Source organism: Eschrichtius robustus, chromosome 11 (assembly GCF_028021215.1).
Source record: "Eschrichtius robustus isolate mEscRob2 chromosome 11, mEscRob2.pri, whole genome shotgun sequence".
NCBI classification, from domain to species: Eukaryota; Metazoa; Chordata; class Mammalia; order Artiodactyla; family Eschrichtiidae; genus Eschrichtius; species Eschrichtius robustus.
Window position 1 is genome coordinate 97,402,204 of NC_090834.1, and position 22,940 is coordinate 97,425,143.

The 22,940-nt window shown below is 39.3% G+C and overlaps 1 protein-coding gene across 1 annotated transcript in view; it reads left to right on the forward strand.

Annotated features, from left to right (window-relative positions):
- HSD17B12 (hydroxysteroid 17-beta dehydrogenase 12) overlaps window positions 1-22,940 on the forward strand; it is a 165,562-nt gene that overhangs the window by 91,618 nt on the left and 51,004 nt on the right. Inside the window, exon 4 of the mRNA XM_068554437.1 lies at window positions 11,884-11,991. Within this exon, the coding sequence (XP_068410538.1) occupies window positions 11,884-11,991 (108 nt within the window). The remainder of the gene's footprint in view (window positions 1-11,883; window positions 11,992-22,940) is intronic.

The window sequence follows — 22,940 nt, forward strand, 5'->3', positions numbered from 1 at the left end:
CCTCTGAGTTCTTTAGGACGTCCTAGAGCCAGGATGATTGGTGTCGGGTCCTTATCCTTAGTTCAAAGAGTACAGGAGGAGACTAAATCAAGCACTTTTGCTTTTACTTTGGTTTAATATATGAAGACTGTGCTCTTTTAACAGTTTAAATGAAGAGGTTTGTTTTTTGTGTTAAATAGAAAAATGGTTCTACTCTTGACAAAATGTTGAACTATATTGATCTTCAAAGTATTAATTGCGGTAAAGTAAAATACTCATTTCAATAGCTGATATTTTAAATTTTATGGTGCTTTTTTCGAAAGTTCCTAGTTTTGTTTTGTTTTGTCTTTAAAGAAATAAAAGCAACTGTTAAGCTTCGTTTTTCTAAATACCAAAGTGAGAGACCCAGATCTTGAAAAGAATACTTTCTCCTGTGGCAAGATCTCACAAAACCAGAGTGGAATCTTGTAAGAACAGAGTGACAGGTTGAAATAAAAAGAGGTCACTTAAAAAAAATAAAGCACAATCAGCATTTTTAGAAGAAAGGTACCGTGTGATATTTGACTTCAATTAGTTCTAACTACCTTTCTCTTTGAAAGAAGAAGGGAGGAATGTTATGGAGGGTAACAAAAATATCCCTTTTGATTTCCAACTTGATTTTTAGTTCACGACTATCCTGCATGGAAAATTGGTCAGCTCTGGCCCAGATCTTACTGGTAGTACTCACGGCCCTCTGTATCTGTGGGTTCCACATTGTGGATTCAGCCAACCACAGGATCATGTATTATGTTTACAATCCTGGGTTGGTTGAATCCATGAATACATGGGCTGACTGTGGGGCTTGAGCCTCTGTGGATTTTGATATTCACAGGGGGTCCTGGAACCAATCCCCCTGGATACCAAGAGTTGACTATAATTTCATTTCTCAAGCCAATAAAGAGAAGTAAGTAAGCTACCTCAAGAAAAAAGTTGCTTTCCAAAAAAAATAAAAAATAAAAATAACAGAGAAACATTTTATGTGATTTAAAAAATGCCGAGACATATTGGAGGAATGTTGCCTCATATGCAAAGCTTATGAAGACTGTTTTATTTTTTGATTTTTTTTTTTTTTTTTTGGCTGCGCAGCATGTGGGATTTTAGTTCCCTGACCAGGGATCAAACCCATGGCCCTTGCAATGGAATGCAGAGTCATAACCACTGGACCGCCAGGGAAGTCCCAAATGAGGACTGTTTTAGCTCTAAGATACGATAGTTAATAAACTATCTAAAGCAGATGGATAAAACCATTGTGTCCTCTCTTCCCCAACTCAGACTCAACTCAGAGATCCCCCGTTTCCACTGCTGCCTCCCTTCTTTGGGCCCCTTCTCTTAGGACTAATTCGGCAGCTGCTGTGTTCTCTCCCAGCTGCCCGTTACTTTTGATAATAGGCTGTGTCCTCTTTGCCACAGCATTTCCTTCCTAAAAACAAGTGTGGTCGTGTCACTTCCCAGCTTAAGAACCTCTGCTAAGTACTCTAATACACAGGATGACTTGTCAACGTGTTATAGGGCCGCCTTCGTAGGTCTGTATCCTGTGCATTTGCACAGGGCCCTGTCTTTGGTTTGATGCTCTGCTGTCACCATCCTGAAAGTCTTAATTTTTGAACAAGGGGCCCCGCATTTCTATTTTGCACTGGGCCCCAGCAAATTATGTAGCTGGTCCTGCTTGTTATCTTGGCACATACAGCCTCCACCAGTGTCCTTCTACAGAACTGTTTCTTTCTGTTTCTCTCTGTGTACCACCTACTCCATCCACATGCCCTTCCTTTTCCCCATTCTCTGCTTTTGCCTACTTCTCCTTCTCTGCATGGCCCATTCCTACTCAAGGACTCGAAACCAGTGTCACCTCCTGTAGAAAATCCCACTCTGCAAGAGTGATTGCTTTCTCTTTGCACGCTTTGTTTATATTTATTAGAGCACCAGTTGGGTTCACACACATTTCCTTCACCAAAACATGACCTATTTGCAGGTATCTGCTATTATTCTCAGGGTAAAGTCTGACATGTGGACACTACTCAGTGTGTACTTCTTGAATTTAATCAGCCAAAACATACTCATTGAGCTCCTATCATGTACCGGGCACTATTGGGCTCTGAGTGTATAGTGGTAAAGAAAAAAACCAGACACGGACCCTGCCCTCACGGAACTGATAATTTAGGGAGTGAGGTGCTTTGCCTGGTGGCAAATGCCTGTGTCGCCGAGTAAATGAATGAGCATATGCTAAGGTTGTCGGGTCTTAGTTTCGGATGGGCAAGCTTCTGCCTTCTTGACTAGCAGTGGCGTTGGAATGTAATAGGCACTGCAATACCAGAGAATCTTGCATTTGGAAGCTGTCCTTTGTTCATTTTGTGACCTGAAAGAGGAGGGTGGAGACCCGCAGGGTTCTGTTTCTTTCATCAAATCTGAGACACCATTGATCATGAAATGATGCAGCTTACAAGCATTAAGAAAGAAAAATGGCCTATTAAACTGACACACCATCAATTGTAAGGCATTCTGATTTCAAAGATAAAAAGTGAATAAAAATGTGCATCTTGGAATAGACAAAGCATAGTAATTCAAAGGTTAATCGCAAGCAAATTGAGTGAAAGAAACACTTGGGACACTAAAGGCATGGCTTAAGTAGTATATTGTAACCATAGATTCCATGGGTGATACAGTAATAAATAAACCACTCTTTAAGGTGGAGGTATATGTGCTTGGTCAGATTGACAGGGGATATGCAGCTGATGCAAAGAGGAAAGAGTTAATGATATAGATAATACCTACAGCAGCCTGTGCTGTTCAGGAAAAAACAACTATATATCATGCAGTCATCTTCGTAGATATTGGCAGATACAGGAAAATAAAACATTTGAATAAGACTTTACAGTTTCATAAAATACATTCTCATATGCTATGACATGTAATCCTCATAGGAATTCTGTAGGGTGGGTATTATTTCTTGTAGTTTAAAGCCTAAGAAATGGAATTCCTGAAGGTTGAAAGGCTTGATTGAAGGACACTCAGCCAAGTGATGGAGCTGGCAATCAAGTCCAGAGCTTCTGACTGCATCCCCATGCTGTTTTGAACAAATTCTATGTCTTGGTCAGCTCAGGATGCCATAATAAAATATCATAGTCTGGGTCTCTCTCTCTTTTTTTTTTTCAATTTATTTATGTTTATTTTTGGCTGTGTTGGGTCTTTGTTGCTGTGTGCAGGCTTTCTCTAGTTGCGGTGAGCGGGAGCTAATCTTCGTTGTGGTGCGTGGGCTTCTCATTGCGGCGGCTTCTCTTGTTGCAGAGCACGGGCTCTAGGCGCTCAGGCTTCAGTAGTCGTGGCATGCGGGCTCAGTAGTTGTGGCTTGTGGGCTCTAGAGTGTAGGCTCAGTAGTTGTGGCGCACAGGCTTAGTGGCTCCGTGGCATGTGGGATCTTCCCTGACCAGGGCTCGAACCCGTGTCCCCTGCATTGGCAGGTGGATTCTTAACCACTGGGCCACCAGGGAAGCCCCATAGTCTGGGTCTCTTAAACAGCAGACCTTTGTTTCTCACAGTTCTGGAGGTTGGGAAGTCCAAGATCAAGGTGCTGGCAGATTCAGTTCCTGGTGAGAGCCTCTTTCCTGTCTTGTCTTCTCCCTGTGTCCTCACTTGGCCTTTCCTAGGTGTGTTGTGTAGAGAGAAAGAGCTCTCTCTATCTTCCTTTTTGTACAAGGTCACGAATCCCATCATGAGGGCCCCACCCTCATGACCTCAGCTAAACCTAATTACTTCCCATAGGCCCCACCTCCAAACACCATCACATTGGGGGTTAGACCTTCAACATATGAATTGGGGGGGACACAAATATTCAGCCCATAATACTCTGCTTCCATAGTATTAGCAACATCATCTTGGAATCTTAAGCATAATAATGTTAGAAATAATTTTTATATTTTTCTCACCTCAAAAAATAAAATTCAGATGTTTCCATTGGCAGGCCTTTTTTTTCCTCCAAGTGTAGAAAATAAACATCTTTATTTGAAAATTTCTTCAAAGATGCCTTGTCCAGGGGTCTACAATACCTGAACCAAATGTAGAACTCAGGGCTTAAAAAGAATGGGACCTATTCATGCCCTATTGGTAGAACAATTTCACATGGTATAAGGTTTTTATTTATTGCAGATGGCTGTTCTAGTTAAATAGGCTGTAATGAATAAAATATATAATAACCTTGGCTTAAAAAAAAGAAATAAATACTTGGTTTGGGATGGAATCCCTGATGATGCTATGACAGATTTTTTGATTTGACTGAAAGTGAGTCTCTTCATCTGAGATTAAAATTGTCATGAATATATTTTCAAGGGCAATGTAAACAAGAAATGGACCTTGATTTGTGTAGCATCTCTGATAATTATAATTAAGTGGGCCTTTAAAAAAAAATGGAGTCAGATGAATTTTTCACATCTAGGGCGTGAGCACCTTTTCTCCAGAGCTACATAAGGGAGGCTTTGTGGGGAGATGTCTAATCCCAAGGGGCAGGGGTGAAGGGAGATGGTGAGGTTTGGGGGTAAAAAAGAAAACAGGAAAAGGAGTGAAGTTAAGTGGAAAGGATATGTTTAGGGGACTTGTTCCTTGTTTTCTCCTAAAAATTAGAAAAAGTACAAAAGACTCACTTTTTACAGCTCTAAATATTGTAAAACATGTGAAAATGGAGGGGGTTTTCAAAACATGCAGTACATTTTTATAGTTACAAATTGAATTTAATGAATTTAGATTTAAGAAGCTAAAATTGGTAGGCATTGAATATAGTACCATTTTCCCAAGAGTCTCTCCTCTCCCCCTGATTATCTTTTTCAGGGCTGGGGAGAGGGAGAGTGGTCCCATGACTAAAGTATCTTCCACCTTCATCTCGGTGCCCCTGAGTTAAGCTTCTGGAGTACTTTATTCATGAGACTGGATGGTTTTCTAAGGTTTCTAATTACTCTAAAGTGTTTCTACTTCCATGTGGATGGTAGTCCAACCCAGGCAGGACAGATGGAAGAACTGAGTTGTTTCTCAATTTATCTTAATGCTTTAAAAAGCCTAATGTTAAGTACCTTATGTTATTATGTCTCACACAGACATCTCTTACTGGCATGTAGTTTTATTTCTATAGAGAGGAGTTCAAGAAGTAGTGAGATGATTTTGATATATCAGCTGTGTTGGCCTAGATGCATTTATTCACCCAACAAACATTTGAGTGACCTCTGCTATATGCCAGGCATTGTGCTAGGTGCTGGGAATACAAAGATAACAAATTGATTGTGTTTGTTAGGAAGTAGAGACTCTTTGCATAATGTATTATGGGAAGTGCTTAATAGTGTTATATAGAAGGTCTCTAGGAGCACAGTCGAGAGGAAGTCAGTAGCTTTACGTTGGAGGTAATGGGAATCATGAAAATTCAGTCCACAGAGGTGGTGACACAACTCGAATCTTAAATGATGAAATTTATAATATGGAAAAGATGAGGAAGGATAAATGTAATAGGAATTTTGTAATGAATAGGGGGAAACTGAAGGGGGAAAGACAGATTGTTTATTTGGAGCAGATGTGTCAAGAAAGGAGAATCAATATATTATTTTTGGTTGTTATTAATAGAAAAATTATAAATAGTACATGAGTTTATGTAGATTTGACCTCTTTTCTAGCATTCTCAGACCTAATATCCCCAGACACTCAGGGGAAAAAATGAGGAAAGTCTTTCTAAGACCTATAAGATTATTCTTAGAGCAAAACTGTTAAATTTGAGAGATGTCGATTTTTTTTTCTTCTGGTATTTGTATCAATATAAACCACGAATATATTATCCTAGTCTTCAGTGAAAGTGGAGAGATGTCAATTTGTTGAGCAAAATGAAAATAGTGATGGCCAGACCTAGAAGTATGTTAAACATAAGGCTATTATGAATATGTTCGTGACCTTTCTAGGTTTGAACATAAAAATGTGTTATTTTTATTTTATTTTATTTTTTTATTTCTTTAAATTTATTTTATTTATTTATTTTTGGCTGCGTTGGGTCTTTGTTGCTGTGCGCGGACTTTCTCTAGTTACAGCAAGTGGGAGCTACTATTTGTTGCGGTGTGCGGGCTTCTCATTGCAGTGACTTCTCTGGTTGTGGAGCATGGGCTCTAGACGTGCAGGCTTCAGTAGTTGTGGCACGTGGGTTCAGTAGTTGTGCCTCGCGGGCTCCAGAGCACAGGCTCAGTAGTTGTGGTACATGGGCTTAGTTGCTCCGTGGCATGTGGGATCTTCGCGGATCAGGGATCGAACCCGTGTCCCCTGCATTGGCAGGCGGATTCTTAACCACTCCACCACCAGGGAAGTCCCACGTGATAGTTTTAATATTGAGAGGTGTTTTAGCTGCATCTTGAAACTACTTTTGACAGAGAAGTTCCTTCTCTGTCAATTCCAGACTTGAACTAATTCAGGATCCTGTGAGTAAAAATCAGCAATGTGAGTGTAGGAGTGGGACACCCATTCTTAGAAGTGATGGACTGACTCAAGGCAGTTAGGACATTCATTGTTATAGCTCTATATTTATGAATAATATTTGCTTTCTAATATTCCACCATCGTGGTCATGTGGTTTTCAGTGGAATAGTAGATAAAAAGCGATGAATGGTATCAGCCCAGCTATTTCTTAGCTTCATTCCCCACTTTTTAAGCCAGAGCTGATTTTCTGCCCCATTTCTAGTGAGTTGACTGCCTTGCACAGCTCATATCAATCATCAGAGTTTTTTGCTTCTTAGTTTTTCATGTTAGCCACTAGGCTGAGAGATAGAGGGCCAAGACCATATCGGAATCATTTCCATCTGGAAGAAAGGGAAGGAGGGCCTGATTATATTTCGCTACAACTAGTAGCTAGGATGCTAGCCTATCCAATTTCAAATATCAAAGGGTACAAATAGTCAGTAGTATGGAGTATCTTTGCATATGGTGTGTAGTATTCTAATAATGGGATTCTTTAGTTCTTTAATTTCTTTAAGAATTCACAACACTAGATTATACTGTGAGACATTGAATAAATGGAGAGCCTGGAGGGAACGCCACATTGTCATTCTTCATAAATTTAATTGAAATGTTGAATGCAACCCAATAAAAACTGAGACTAAACAAGTAAGGAAAACCAATAAACTTTTGGAAAAGAATAATAGTAAAGGAGCTCTGCCCTACTAGACATATTAAAGCTTATCTTAAAGTTAGAATAATTAAAACTAGGGCATTACGAAAGAACAGAAAAATATGATAATAAACAGACTATACTTTTGGAATCAGAATGTGGGCAGTAAACGCTGTCCAATGGCTTTATACTCTCACCTCAATCACTCATTGGATGTGGATGTCATGAGAAAGGCATGATCTTGGTCCAGGCAACTCTCTGAAGCTGAGGCAACCCCCTCCCCCTGCCTCCCCCTTCCCCCTGCCAAGGGGCTGACACCTAAAAGCCGTCTGCTGATGATACCCCAGCAGCTGGGGTAACCAGAATTTCCTTGAAGGGGCAGTTGAGTGGCTCATCTCTTTCCATTGCAACCTTCAGATTCACTTGTTTGTATATCTTTATTCCACACACTTGTAGGGTATTTACTTTAACTTATCACAGCTCCTACCCTGGAGGAAAGACTTGACAGAGGCTGTCATGTCATGGGCCTCTGTGGTGGGCAAGGATCAGAGTACTCAGAAGTATGTCTCCAAAGGCTTTGGTGAAGTTCTTACTCTTCCCCAAGGGTGGGCTGTTGCTGAGTTGTGAACTGGTAGTCTTAGGTAGAACCTTGGGTAGGGGAGGTGGCGAAGGTGGAAATGAAGGTTGTATTATGTGTATGTGGTCCCCACTTCTCTTCCAGGTGCTTATTACATCCTTGTACTGATGTTTAAAATTGAGGATTCTTGTTCGTCTGTGTTGGCTTCTGTTGGCAGGGTCAGATGAGAGCTGATAGACTCTGGGGAGGGGGAAGATGACTAGATTTATTTCCTAGTTCCTAAGGAAGCCAGCTATCTCCACCTCAGCCTTTTAGAACATCCTTCATAATTCTTTTCTAATTGTCTTGGCCAGAGAGAGGCATTTCCTGTCCTATTCTTATATGTGTGCTACTATTTTTGATTCACACAACTTGGTGGTTGTGGTAGGGACGGTTCACGGAATCCTCAAAGCCAGTACATGGGCCTGGTCAAGAGCATGCATATCCCATAATCTTTTTTAAAAAAATTTTTTAATTTATATTGGCATATAGTTGATGAACAATGTTGTGATAGTTCCAGGTGTACAGCAAAAGTTGATTCAGTTATACAAATGCATGTATCTATTCTTTTTCAAATTCTTTTCCCATTTAGGTTGTTACATAATATTGAGCAGAGTTTCCTGTGCTATACAGTAGGTCCTTGTTGGTTGTCCATTTTAAATATAGCAGTGTGTACATGTCAATCCCAAACTCCCTAACTATCCCTTCCCTCATCCTCCTCCACCTCCCCCCCAACCCCTGTCACCATAAGTTCATTCTCTAAGTCTGTGAGTCTGTTTCTGTTTTGTAAATAAGTTCATTTGTATCATTTCTTTTTAGATTCTGCATATAAGCGATACCATAGGATATTTCTCTTTTTCTGTCTGACTTACTTCACTCAGTATGACAGTCTCTGGGTCCATCCGTGTTGCTGCAAATGGCATTATTTCATTATTTTTTTAATGGCTGAGTAATATTCCACTGTATATATGTACCACATCTTCTTTATCCGTTCCTCTGTCGACGGACACTTAGGTTGCTTCTTTGTCTTGGCTATTGTAAATAGTGCTGCAATGAACATTGGGGTGCATGTATCCTTTCAGACCATGGTTTCCTCCAGATATATGCCCAGGAGTGGGATTGCAGGATCGTATGTTAGCTCTTTTTTTAGTTTTTTAAGACATATCCCATCATCTTGGGAAAAGAAATGTGAGGGAAGTCTGCTGGATTCTTCTGAGGAAGTTTTCCTCACTATAAAAGGGGCATATAACCGGGATGCCCCATTTCTGCCTCTGAACATTGCTTGCATGGGTGCTTGGAATGACAGTGGTTCTCTTGAAACCAAGAGAAGAGCCAGCCTAGGGGAATAGGAGAAAAGGGTGGAAGGACCCTGGAGCCTTTGTGACATTGTTGAGCAACTGAACAAAGCAGATCCAAGACCTTGTCCTCACAAGCTTAATTCTGGTGGGAGCAGATGACAACAAACACATGCATTATTAAAATACATAGTATATTAGAGAGGGGTAAGCGCGATGGAATGAAATAAAGCAGGGAAGGGGAACAAGGAGTGCTGGGGAGGAATGGCTGCATTTTTGTTTGTTTGTTTTTTTTAGTTACTTTTGGCTGATTTGGGTCTTTGTTGCTGCGCGCCGGCTCTCCCCAGTTGCGGCGAGCGGGGGCCACTCCTCGCTGCGGAGCTCAGGCCTCTCACTGCAGTGGCCTCTCCCGTTGAGGAGCATGGGCTCCAGGCGCTTGCTTCAGTGGTTGTAGCTCACGGGCTCTAGAGCGCAGGCTCAGTAGTTGTGGCGCACGGGCTTAGCTGCTCTGTGGCATGTGGGATCCTCCCGGCCCAGGGTTCGAACCCATGTCCCCTGCACTGGCAGGCGGACTCTCAACCACTGCGCCACCAGGGAAGCCCTGCATTTTTTAAAGGGTGGTCAATGAAGGCTTCTCTGAGAAGGTAACATTTACTTAAAGACCCAACAGAGACAGAGGATGTGGAAAAGCATTCCAGACAGAGGGCACAGTAAGTTCAAAAGCCTTGAGTGTATATGGAGAACATCCTGTGTCTAAAGAACTGCTAGGACCCCTGTGACCAAGGCTGGGGAGCAACTGGAGAGTAAGTGGGTGGAGATTAGTTCAGTATCAGGCTGATGCTGAAGACTTTGGTTCTTACTGTAAATGAGATGGAACGCTTTGGAGGATTGCAAGGAGGGTGGCAGGAGCTGACCTATGTTAAAAAAGAAAGAAAGAAAAGCCCACAGTAGAGGCAGTGAAGAAAAGTTAAGAGAAAGTAAACAACGTTAACTGGACTAGAACATGATTCAGAGTAATTCAGGTATCAGTTCAAATTTTTATTTATCTTGAAAAACTTGTGTCAGAAACCATTTTGCTTATCCTAGTGTGAAGACATAAGAAAGAGCTTACTGGAGGGTTCTTATTAAGTAACATTCTTTCCAAAAGGGTCTCTGATTTTTTTTTTTTTTTTAAACAGCGTGTCTATGTAAGACTGTGCCATATAAGTACATTCACCAAATCCTGTGAGATCTAAAAGTAAATTTGATTCAGGGGTTGTGAGGTAGCTTTTATTACTAGAGAGAAATTTTCCTAAATGTCAGTATATAGTGCTAGTGTGGAAACAGACGTTGCTTTCCTCAAATAAATAGATAAATTTTATCTTATTTTACTTCCGGAATAAAGTTTTACATTCAGTAAAAGGTATCCTTCAGCCTTTTGATTTTGGTCTTTTTTCTTGTGAATTGGTGGCTCTGATAAAGGCAGAGTTCTTTACTTACTTGTGGTAAATTCTGTGAACCATTTATGCTAAGACATGTCAGACCAGCTACTGGGAAATGACAGCCCTGTATCTGGCTGTCCATTACATGAACACGTAATAACTCATTTATATTCGAATAGTAGGTATACCTTTAACACCAGATAAGGTATTTTCCAGGTCAGTTATATCCTCTCTAGTTTATTCATAGATTCCTATCTAGGGTGGATACTTTTCATTGAGTCTAAAGAATCTCTTGTGAACCAGCTCTTTAGTTTTAGACATAAATCCTTTCAGATCAAGAACAGAAACCTCCTGTGTGGATTACTGCTGTATATTCTGTGATAAGCCGGCATTGACTTTGAAGGAAGAAAATTTTATTTTTGGAAGCAGGATTTTTAAATTAATTCTTTTGAATTCTCATCAAGTTCCAAAGAATAAGCATTCTTGGAGACTTTATGGAGTGCCTCATGTATGCCAGTACATGGTAGTATTGTTAGTACTAAAGGTAATACTTTGGTACCTTTGTGTTGATAGCACTAATGGGTATTATTACCTTCATTTTCACAAGAGGATGCTGAGGCCCATAGAGGACATGTGACTTGCTCAAAGTCATTTAGCAAATAAGTGTGGAAGTCAAATTGGTACCCAAGTCTGGGTGACCTCGCAGTCCATGCCGTCTTCTCAAAGCGGCTCACTAGTGAAGGCAGAAATCAACATGACATGTTCCCTCAGATGAGTTTTGTTTCTCCAGGGTCTCATTTCTGAATCTGTTATTTCCCTTAGCTTTGTTTGGACCTTAACAGTCCTGTGCAAAGTAGAACACTGAGGTCTTTCTGGTGTCACTTTGTAGCTCCATTACTATGCATTTTGTGTGGCTTTTTAAATGTAGTGATTATTCATTATTAACCAAGCTCCTAAATTCCAATATGATCATATTGATTTTATTTCCACTTTAATAAGGTGGATTTTTTGTTTTAATAGATCACACTTAAGACTTTTTCCTGAAATTATGAAGTATCAGTTTGCAATTAAAATCACAAACCAGTGATATTTAAAGAGTATATAATATTATGATATGCATCATGTTTTATTATTTGTACCTAAGGGTCTAAAAAGCCATCATTATTGATTTATAGGAGAACTGATTAAGGAACATTCAGCCAGCTCTGTGATAACATTGGAATTTTTATTGCAGAACTACTGTGTTGATTCTATATCATATCTTAGGTGGTCTCATGATCACTTAAAATTATCCTGGTCTAAATTTCATATAAAATTGGGGGGAAAAAAGTGTTTGAAAGGGTAATGTCATCAAATGCTTAAATCTTAATTGCCATATATTAATTTTTCCTCTCTCCGTTTGTGTTTTTTTCCCTAGGAGAAAAATTCAAAGTGGAAACAAAGACCATTGCTGTTGACTTTACATCAGAAGATATTTATGATAAAATTAAAACAAGCTTGGCAGGTCTTGAAATTGGTGTTTTAGGTTTGTATCTTTTTCATGTTTAGAGATTCTTCTTGCATTTATTGACTAGGATTTTCTTTTTGGATGTTTGGTGTTCAATTGGTGAAATGACTAGTGAGAAGAAAATGGTCTCGTTAATACAAGTCATCATTAGATGATATGGATCTATATACGCTTGAATCTTTATGTTTTGGATTGTATTTTAATGATGATTCTACAATTTAGGTTGTTTTCCCTGCCTGCTTTATTTCCAGTCTCTCATTCTCTCTGCATATATTTAGATACAGCTATATCATAATAATCCTTTGTGGTGGGTAATGCTGACCCATTTTTACAGCTGAGGAAATAAAGGCTTAGAGGGGTCTCAGCCTTTTGTTCAATATTACCCCCCCCCCCCCGACAAGGAACCTTTTTAGACATTATTTTCCCCTAGTCCACCCTCCCATGAGACTTTAATACCACAGATCCACTGTGTATCTTGTTTATGTGCTGTATGTATATCTGTTCTTTATACATAAACAGGATAAGAGCTCACACCATACCCCTGAATCAATTTTTGTTCCCTTGGGGGAGCTATCACCCCAGTTGAGAAAACGTGGCTCAGAGAGATGAGTGACTTGCCTAAGCTGCCGTAGAGACTGAGTACTGCGCATGGGATTTAGCCACTGTTTGTTTTTTCTGAGTCTCCTACTCCCTTGTGTTACACCTCAGCAACCTTATTGCCAAAAACCGATGCTTCTGCTGAGATGTGGAAGTATTGGACCTTGTTATGGAAAAGATTCACCAGATTTTGAGGAAAAGAAAAAAAAAAAACAGGCTTCAGAAAGTTACCCAGCATTCTCTGACTCATTTCTAGAAAGAAAAAGGGCATCTAGTTCAGAAAAATGTCACTTCTTCACTAAATCTCTTTATCCCAATGCCTAAATTGGTGTGAACCTGGTAATTGCCATTGTTTTCTTTATTGGACTATAAAAGGAGGAACGACGAAGAGAAAATACTTTTAAAAAATGTTTCTTAACCTTTCTTTAGTCAAGACCCCACCTGTCTTCCTCATACTATAAAAGAATGGTCTCTTATATAATTTCTTGAAAAGGCAATTAAAAAAAAGTTATATACATTATAGCCCTACATAGTGCCATTGGACCTGGGGTTAACCCTGGCTTTGATGTGTTATCTTTTCACCTCCTGCCTGGTCCATATCACACATCACCACGCCCCACCTACCCTCACAGCTATTCCCATACTTATAGGAGAGCCAGTAGCAAAAGATGAATGAACACACAGGTCTAATTTTTGCCTTGTTCTTCTCTAATACATACATTACTCAGAGTCTTTCACAAGCTCTTCTTCCTTTAGCTTAACCTAAAGCACAGCTAACATCTGTAAAATTCTCAACTTTTTAAAAATTCCAAGTCAGTAGTAGCTGTAACTTACTAGTTAGGATAGAGACTGCCATAGTCCATCCAAACCCCTTTCAAACTAGTCATGGACTGGATAGTGAAGGCTGGCTTCGGCAAGGAGGGGGATCAAGGATCCCTAATGAGAGGAGACTTATTTTGAACTTGTGTTCTTGAAGAATAACTTTGTTTCAGGAGTAGTTCAGTTAATCACAGTTGTCCTTAGCTTTGTATAAATTTCAGCTGCTTTTCACTGGGTAATTTTGAAAGTATAGCTACTCTGGGACTATGCCATTGAAAACGGAAGATGTCAGGCATCAGGTTGCTGCTGGGCTGGAGGGTTATAAAAGGCACTCTTCAGCTGTTCTTTCCTGACCCAGTATACACAAAGTCTGCAGTGTGATTTTATGCACAATAGGTAGATCTCTTAAGGATGAGGGTGCAGAGTACATGGTGCCCAAGCACCTTTTCCCCACTTCTAGAATCCTAGGACTTGTGTCAATACATAAGCATTGATATTTAGACCTAAGGGTTGATATTTTCCTGGGCCACATATGCTAATGGAACCACTGCTTTTGTAGTCCAGCCCCTTAGTAAATTGCAACCTGTGAGTTGGCAGTTTACACCCCTCTTTATTCATTCATTCATTCATTCGTCAGTCAATGAACTGGAGATAAAACAATGAACAGGAAAGCGCCTGGCTTTATGTAGTATAATGTTCTAAAGGGAAGGACAGCCCTAATAATAAATAGTTACCTGTGGGCTAAGTGTTGAGATGGGGAGGGCAGGGTGTAATAAGAGGGCAAAAGGGATGATGGAGTTGATATGGGGAGAAATAATGGTGACTTGGCCTAGCCAGTGTTAGGAAAAAGGATGATTCCAGAAATATTGAGGAAGCAGGACTCTACTTGTGAGAGATTGCAAGAGAACTCATGATGACCTTCAGGGTTCTGGCTTGAGCATCTGTGTCAATAGTGCCATCTAATAAAATGGGGAATCCTGGAGGAGGAGCCTTCTTGGGAATGAGGATCATTTAAGTTTGGGGTTCCTCTAGGATGTCCAAGTGGGGTTGTTAAGTCGATAGTGGACATACGGATCTAGGTTTCAGTAGAGCTCCTAACTAGAGATAGAGTTTGGAGGTAAGTCATCTCTGAGTAGTAATCTCACTGAAGAAAGGAAACTGGAGCTAATCCAGGGAGAATGGAGAGAAGGTAAAGAGAAAACTGGGGACAGAGCTCTCTGTTATCAAAGGCTGCCTGGAACGTATAGTGTGAAGGAGGGAAAATTTTTTGCACAAGTTCAGCACTGTCCACTGGAAATAATAATGCAAACCACACATTTAATTTGAACATTTCTAGTAGCCACACTTTTAAAAAGCAAAAAGGAACAAATGAACTAATTTTTATAATGTATTTTATTTTAACCCACTATATCCAAAATATTATCACTAACATGTAATCCACATAAAGTTTTTTGAAACATTTTGTATTCTTTTTCTCATACCAAATCCTCAAGTCTAGGGTGTATTTTACATTTATAACATATCTCCGTTTGGACCAGCTACATTTTAAGTGTTCAGTAGCCACATGTGCCTAGTGATGGATATCTAGCTCTAGTTCATCTTGGCTGTCTCTCATCCTCAGTTTGGGTGGGAGAGCCATAAATATAATTTCTAGGTGTTTCTTGTGCTTTAACATAGCTTTCAACCAGGGGCAGTGTCTGGCAATGTCCAGAGACATTTCTGGTTGTCACTAATTGAGGGGGGAGGAGGAGGAAGTTCTACTGGCCCCCGGCGGGTACAGGGCGGGGATGCTGCTAAACTTCCTTCAGTGCACAGGACAGACTCCCACAGCAAAGCACGATCAGTCTAAAAGCTCAGCAGTGCTGAGGTTGAGAAACCCTGCTTTGAAGTTATATTGTAACTAAATAGTTCTGATTGAATACTTATGGAGACACACACACACATACACAGACAACTTAATTTTTGACTTCTAGGTTGGTTACAGATCAATAATAAAAATAATTATAGCTAATGTTTACATACGCCTTTAAAGTTAATAGCAGCACTTTCACATACATTATACTATTAATTGGCTATACATTTTGTTTTCTTTCTACTCTACCAGAACTGTCTCCTTAATCATAAGCTTTGTATAATTATATTGACATTTATTAGCAGATATCTTATATTGCATTGTAATTTTAATTTGTCAAGATTTTTGGGGAAACTATTAAAACACCTTTATGAGCTAAATTTTATCTTATTGCTAGGTCATATTTCAACTCAAATCTTCCATTTCTTTCTCTAGTGTGGGTATAACCCTCTAGAACTTGTGGGAGGGGTCTGGTGTTGATGTTTTCTTTTTTTTATGATTACCTGGGCCTATAGCCCCTTCACTTTCTTCCCTTTTTCCTCCCCATCCAGATCCCACATACCCCCACTTCTGTCTAATAAGGGGAAGATAATCTTATTTATTCTCCTTCCTCCTCTGCTTAATGTCAGTCTCACCTTTATAACATTCCCTAAAATAACAAACATGTACATTGATTTCTAGTAAGATTTAGCAGTCCTTATTAAGTCATAGGAGAGAATTTTGTCTACCGAGTATTAATGAAACCAGTAATGATAAAAAGAAATAAAAATCACCAAGGTACATTCCATTTGTTTGAATAGCACTAACCACTAAAGCATAGTCAGTGCTTAATAAAGAAAATTAATATTTTCAGAATTACAAAGGAAAATGCTAAAGCTATTGGTTATGAAAGAAACCTTGTTTTCAATAAGATAAGCAGAAAGAAAATGGCCATGAATCGTGTGAATTTGTACTGAAAGGTCACCATCACTTGATAAGACTATAAATGCGTAAGGCTGAGACAATGAATTCTTAACTCTGGTGTGTAAAATAAGTAAGCATCTGCTGTCTTCTCTCAGGCAAAGGCCAAGAAACACAGATTTGGGAAAACTTAAAAAACTTCAGCTATTTAGAGAAAATGACATCAGTCCTTTCAATAAGCAAACAATTAGTTAACAAAATATGACTGCTATAGTGCTCACTTGATTCCTCAAGAGAGACTCTCATGTGTGTTCCAGATTGGTTTGGAGGACTTCATACAATACATCGCAGGAGGCGTAATTTACCAAGGCCAGGGGAGTAGCCTTGCATTTAGAAGTATGCCACAGAGAATACTTTTTTCAAATTTCACTATGATTTTTTTAACTTTTAAAAAGTGGCATTCTTTATTCTAGAGGTAAAAATAAAAAGGTCCTCCTGGAAAAAGATAGTTACTTGTTTTGTGATTCATTAAAAAAAAAAAATCAACCGTAGCTTTATTCAAGCTTGTAATTCATACTAGACCAAGAATTTCCCTATGCCAAATGCTATGAAGGTCCTCTCCACCCATACTATCATTATTATTATTATTATTTTTAAACTTATTTATTTATTTTATTTTTGACTGCCTTGGGTCTTTGTTGCTGTGCGTGGGCTTTTCTCTAGTTGCGGCAAGCGGGGGCTACTCTTCGTTGCGGTGCGCGGGCTTCTCGTTGGGTGGCTTCTCTTGTTGCAGAGCGCAGGCTCTAGGCACACGGGCTTCAGTAGTTGTGGCTCGCGGGCTCTAGAGCGCAGGCTTAGTAGTTGTGGCGCAGGGGCATAGTTGCTCCGCGGCATGTGGCATCTTTCCGGACAAGGGCTTGAACCCGTGTCCCCTGCATTGGCAGGCGGATTCTTAACCACTGTGCCACCAGGGAAGCCCATACTGTCATTATTTATGCAACTTGTAGAGTCAAGAGAATCGGTTGGTACAGGGTGACAGCCTGTGATGGCTTAGTGTCTTAGGCCTATTTATTACCCATCAACTTTTTCCTATCTCTACACAGTGCCCATAATTTTATTAGGAAGCATCATTTAAATAACAACAATATGTATAGATAATAAAAGTCAGTTGATTGCAAAGAGTAATTGATTGCAAAATCTGGAATAGACCTTTTTACTCTCTTTTCTTCCTGTGCCCTTCATAAATTAATAATTGTTCTATTAATGTATTTGGTGGGTTATTTTTAAATTGGTATCCTTCCCTTCTCCTCAGCTGAATGCAAAAATACCTCTTGATTATCCTTGCCTAAGCAACCTTATGGATTATGGGAAATACTTGGGAAGCATTTGTGTTCTGTTTTTCTCCCCTACAACCTAGTATTTCCCTGAATGTTCTGAGATGGAGAATAGTTGAGTGTTGGGACTAAGTGTCTTAAAAGATAGTTTGAGCAGAGATTAATAGTTAAGATCAGTCAACTCTATAACTGTTTATACTTAATTTTCAAAGCTTTTTAACAAAAGACCCAAGAGTATTTTTAGCTACTTGGGGGAAAGGACCAGTGATCTTCAAAATGGCAAACTCCCAGGTAATTAATTTGGTTGGAATCCAGAGATGGCTTCCTTATAGTTCAGTGTCAAAGAAAGAGGAAATAGATGCCTAGGAGAGGGAGCCGCAAGCCTGCAGGAACTGGGTTGAGGAAAACTTTTCTAGGAACCCTGGGAAGGAAGAAATCTTGAGCGTGCTGGGAAGTTATGTGGCTTTCCAGTCCCAATTGATGAAGGAAGTTACAAGTAGAAGAGTCTTGCTTCTTTAGAGGGTTTAAAAATATATAATGCTTCAGATTATTTCTTGCCAATTTCAGGAACTTTACTAATTAGAAATTAGTTTTAAATTGCCTTCTTTTGAAATGTAAATATCTCTGAAAGGGCAATGACATCTTCATTTACATCTTATTGGGATTAGTACATTCAGTTTACTGTCTCCTTGCTGGATCAGTCACCCTGAGGAAATGACTATCTTAGTTAATGAAAGACATGGAGAAATCATTTCAAAATGGAGAAGAGAGGCTTAAAGAGGAAACTGTAGTGGTAGATTGGCGATTGGTGGGGTGCTGAGAGGGGATGAAAAATAGTAGGGCAAAATAAAGTTAGTTGAGAGAGCACCAATGATAAGTGTTTGGAAATACCCTCCTTCCTTTTTTTTTTTTCCTGGAACCCAGGTATAAAATGACTCAGGCTCAAGAAAGGACAGAGGCTATTATTCTAAAGTATGTAGGAAAGGATTACAGGAGCATGGTAGGATGATAGTTTGCAGAGAGGGTGGAGTTTCTCTATTATGCCACGATATGATTTTCGTGCCTTCTAGGGGTTAAGGATACTTCCCAAAACTTCCCTTTTGTAATACAATTGAATTCTGTCCCTAACCACCCCAGAGGTCCCTAACCACCCCAGAGGTTCTGTCCCTAACCAGAGGTCCCTAACCACCCCAGAGGTTCTAACTCCACAAGTTCAAGGACACAGTCTCCAATTAAACTGCATTCACTTCAGACATCAGCTACAAGTTTGGGGGCGCAGGCCACCTGCACTTCTGACCAACTGGCTACAAATTCCCCTTACCCCTTCAGGTTCGACAATTTGCTACCCTTAAAAAAATTACAGTTGTATTGTGAAGGATACAAATCGAGACCAGCCAAATGAACAGACACATAAGGCACAGTCCGAGAGGCATCCAAACACAGAGCTTCTGAGCCCTCTCTTTATGGAGTCAGGACTCATCACCCTTTCCACACATCTGTGTGTTCACCAGCTAGGAAGCCTGTGCTGATTTGTCTCCTTAACTTAAACTCAGGTGTGATCGCAAAGGCCCCGCCTTGAATAGCAAAGACATTCCAAGGGTTTAGACATTTCCAACCCAGGAATCTGGGGCAAAGACCAGACAAATTCTTTACTATACAGCATCTTTTCTTTCCTATTTGTGTTTTGTGGTTTTTTTTAAGATACTTTTCTCTTTGGTATTTTTTTTTGGAACATCTTTACTGGAGTATAACTGCTTTACAATGTGTTAGTTTCTGCTGTATAACAACGTAAATCAGCTATACATATACATATATCCCCATATCTCTTTCTTCTTGCATCTTCCTCCCATCCTCCCTATCCTACCCGTCCAGGTGGTCACAAAGCACCAAGCTGATCTCCCTGTGCTATGCAGCTGCTTCCCACTAGCTATCTATTTTACATTTGGTAGTGTATATATGTCCATGCCACTCTCTCACTTCCTCCCAGCTTACCCTTCCCCCTCCCCGTGTCCTCAAGTCCATCCCCTACGTCTGCGTTTTTATTTCTGTCCTGCCCCTAGGTTCTTCAGAACCTTTTTTTTTTTTTTTGAGAGTCCATATATATACATTAGCATACAGTATTTGTTTTTCTCCTTCTGACTTACTTCACTCTGTATGACAGACTCTAGGTCCATCCACCTCACTACAAATAACTCAGTTTTGTTTCTTTTTATGGCTGAGTAATATTCCATTGTATATATGTGCCACATCTTCTTTATCCATTCATCTGTTGATGGACACTTAGGTTGCTTCCGTGTCCTGGCTATTGTAAATAGAGCTGCAGTGAACATTGTGGTACATGACTCTTTTTGAATTTCGGTTTTCTCAGGGTATATGCCCAGTAGTGAGGTTGCTGGGTCGTATGGTAGTTCTATTTTTAGTTTTTTAAGGAACTTCCATACTGTTCTCCATAGTGGCTGTATCAATTTACATTCCCACCAACAGTGCAAGAGGGTTCCCTTTTCTCCACACCCTCTCCAGCATTTATTGTTTGTAGATTTTTTGATGATGGCCGTTCTGATTGGTGTGAGGTGATACCTCATTGTAGTTTTGATTTGCGTTTCTCTAATGATTGGTGATGTTGAGCATCCTTTCATGTGTTTGTTGGCAAATTGTATATCTTCTTTGGAGAAATGTCTATTTAGGTCTTCTGCCCATTTTTGGATTGGGTTGTTTGTTTTTTTGATATTGAGCTGCATGAGCTGCTTGTATATTTTAGAGATTAATCCTTTGTCAGTTGCTTTGTTTGCAAGTATCTTCTCCCATTCTGAAGGTTATCTTTTCGTCTTGTTTTGGTTTCCTTTGCTGTGCAAAAGCTTTTAAGTTTCATTAGGTCCCATTTGTTTATTTTTGTTTTTATTTCCATTTCTCTAGGAGGTGGGTCAAAAAGGATCTTGCTGTGATTTATGTCACAGAGTGTTCTGCCTATGTTTTCCTCTAAGAGTTTTATAGTGTCCAGTCTTACATTTAGGTCTTTAATCCATTTTGAGTTTATTTTTGTGTATGGTGTTAGGGAGTATCCTAATTTCATTCTTTTACATGTAGCTGTCCAGTTTTCCCAGCACCACTTATTGAAGAGGCTGTCTTTTCTCCATTGTGTATTCTTGCTTCCTTTATCAAAGAAAAGGTGACCATATGTGCGTGGGTTTATCTCTGGGCTTCCTATCCTGTTCCACTGATCTATATTTCTGTTTTTGTGCCAGTACCATACTGTCTTGATTACTGTAGCTTTGTAGTATAGTCTGAAGTCAAGGAGCCTGATTCCTCCAGCTCCGTTTTTCTTCCTCAAGATTGCCTTGGCTATTCGGGATCTTTTGTGTTTCCATACAAATTGTGAAATTTTTTGTTCTAGTTCTGTGAAAAACGTCATTGGTAGTTTGAGAGGGATTGCGTTGAATCTGTAGATTGCTTTGGGTGGTATAGTCATTTTCACAATGTTGATTCTTCCAATCCAAGAACATGGTATATCTCTCCATCTGTTTGTATCATCTTTAATTCCTTTCATCAGTGTCTTATAGTTTTCTGCATACAGGTCTTTTTTCTCCTTAGGTAGGTTTCTTCCTAGGTATTTTATTCTTTTTGTTGCAGTGGTAAATGGGAGTGTTTCCTTAATTTTTTTTTCAGATTTTTCATCATTAGTGTATAGGAATGCAAGAGATTTCTGTGCATTAATTTTGTATCCTGCTACTTTACCAAATTCATTAATTAGCTCTAGTAGTTTTCTGGTAACATCTTTAGGATTCTCTGTGTATAGTATCATGTCATCTGCAAACAGTGACAGTTTTACTTCTTCTTTTCTGATTTGGATTCCTTTTATTTCTTTTTCTTCTGTGATTACTGTGGCTAAAACTTCCAAAACTATGTTGAATAATAGTGGTGAGAGTGGGCAACCTTGTCTTGTTCCTGATCTTAGTGGAAATGGTTTCAGTTGTTCACCACTGAGGACGATGTTGGCTGTGCATTTGTCATATATGGCCTTTATTATGTTGAGGTAAGTTCCCTCTATGCTTGCTTTCTGGAGGGTTTTTATCATAAATGGTTGTTGAATTTTGTCAAAAGCTTTTTCTGCATCTATTGAGATTATCATATGGTTTTTATCCTTCAGTTTGTTAATATGGTGTATCACATTGATTGATTTGCATATATTGAAGAATCCTTGCATTCCTGGGATACACCATGATCAGGTGGGGTTTATGATCCTTTAAATGTGTTGTTAGATTCTGTTTGCTAATATTTTGTTGAGGATTTTTGCATCTGTGTTCATCAGTGACATTGGCCTGTAGTTTTCTTTTTTTGTGACATCTTTGTCTGGTTTTGGTATCAGGGTAATGGTGGCCTCGTAGAATGAGTTTGGGAGTGTTCCTCCCTCTGCTATATTTTGAAGAGTTTGAGAAGGATAGGCGTTAGCTCTTCTCTAAATGTTTGATACAATTCGCCTGTGAAGCCATCTGGTCCTGGGCTTTTGTTTGTTGGAAGGTTTTTAATCACAGTTTCAATTTCAGTGCTTGTGATTGCTCTGTTTATATTTTCTATTTCTTCCTGGTTCAGTCTCGGAAGGTTGTGCTTTTCTAAGAATTTGTCCATTTCTTCCAGGTTGTCCATTTTATTGGCATGCAGTTGCTTGTAGTAATCTCTCATGAGCCTTTGTATTTGTGCAGTGTCAGTTGTTACTTCTCCTTTTTCACTTCTATTTCTGTTGATTTGAGTCTTCTCCCTTTTTTTCTTGATGAGTTTGGCTAAAGGTTTATCAATTTTGTTTATCTTCTCAGAACCAGCTTTTAGTTTTATTGATCTTTGCTATTGTTTCCTTCATTTCTTTTTCATTTATTTCTGATCTGATCTTTATGATTTCTTTCCTTCTGCTAACTTTGGGTTTTTGTTGTCCTTCTTTCTCTAATTGCTTTAGGTGTAAGGTTAGGTTGTTTATTTGGGATTTTTCTTGTTTCTTGAGGTAGGATTGTATTGCTATAAACTTGCCACTTAGAATTGCTTTTGCTGCATCCCATAGGTTTTGGGTTGTCGTGTTTTCATTTTCATTTTTTTCTAGGTATCTTTTGATTTCCTCTTTGATTCCTTCAGTGATCTCTTGGTTATTTAGTAGCGTATTGTTTAACCTCCATGTGTTTGTATGTTTTACAGTTTTTTTGCTGTAATTGATATCTAGTCTCATAGCGCTGCGGTCGGAAAAGATACTTGATATGATTTCAATTTTCTTAAATTTACCAAGGCTTGATTTGTGACCGAAGATATGATCTATCCTGGAGAATGTTCCATGAGCACTTGAGAAGAAAGTGTATTCTGTTGTTTGTGGATGGAATGTCCTATAAGTATCGATTAAGTCCATCTTGTTTGTATCATTTAAAGCTTGTGTTTCCTTATTTATTTTCATTTTGGATGATCTGTCCATTGGTGAAAGTGGGGTGTTA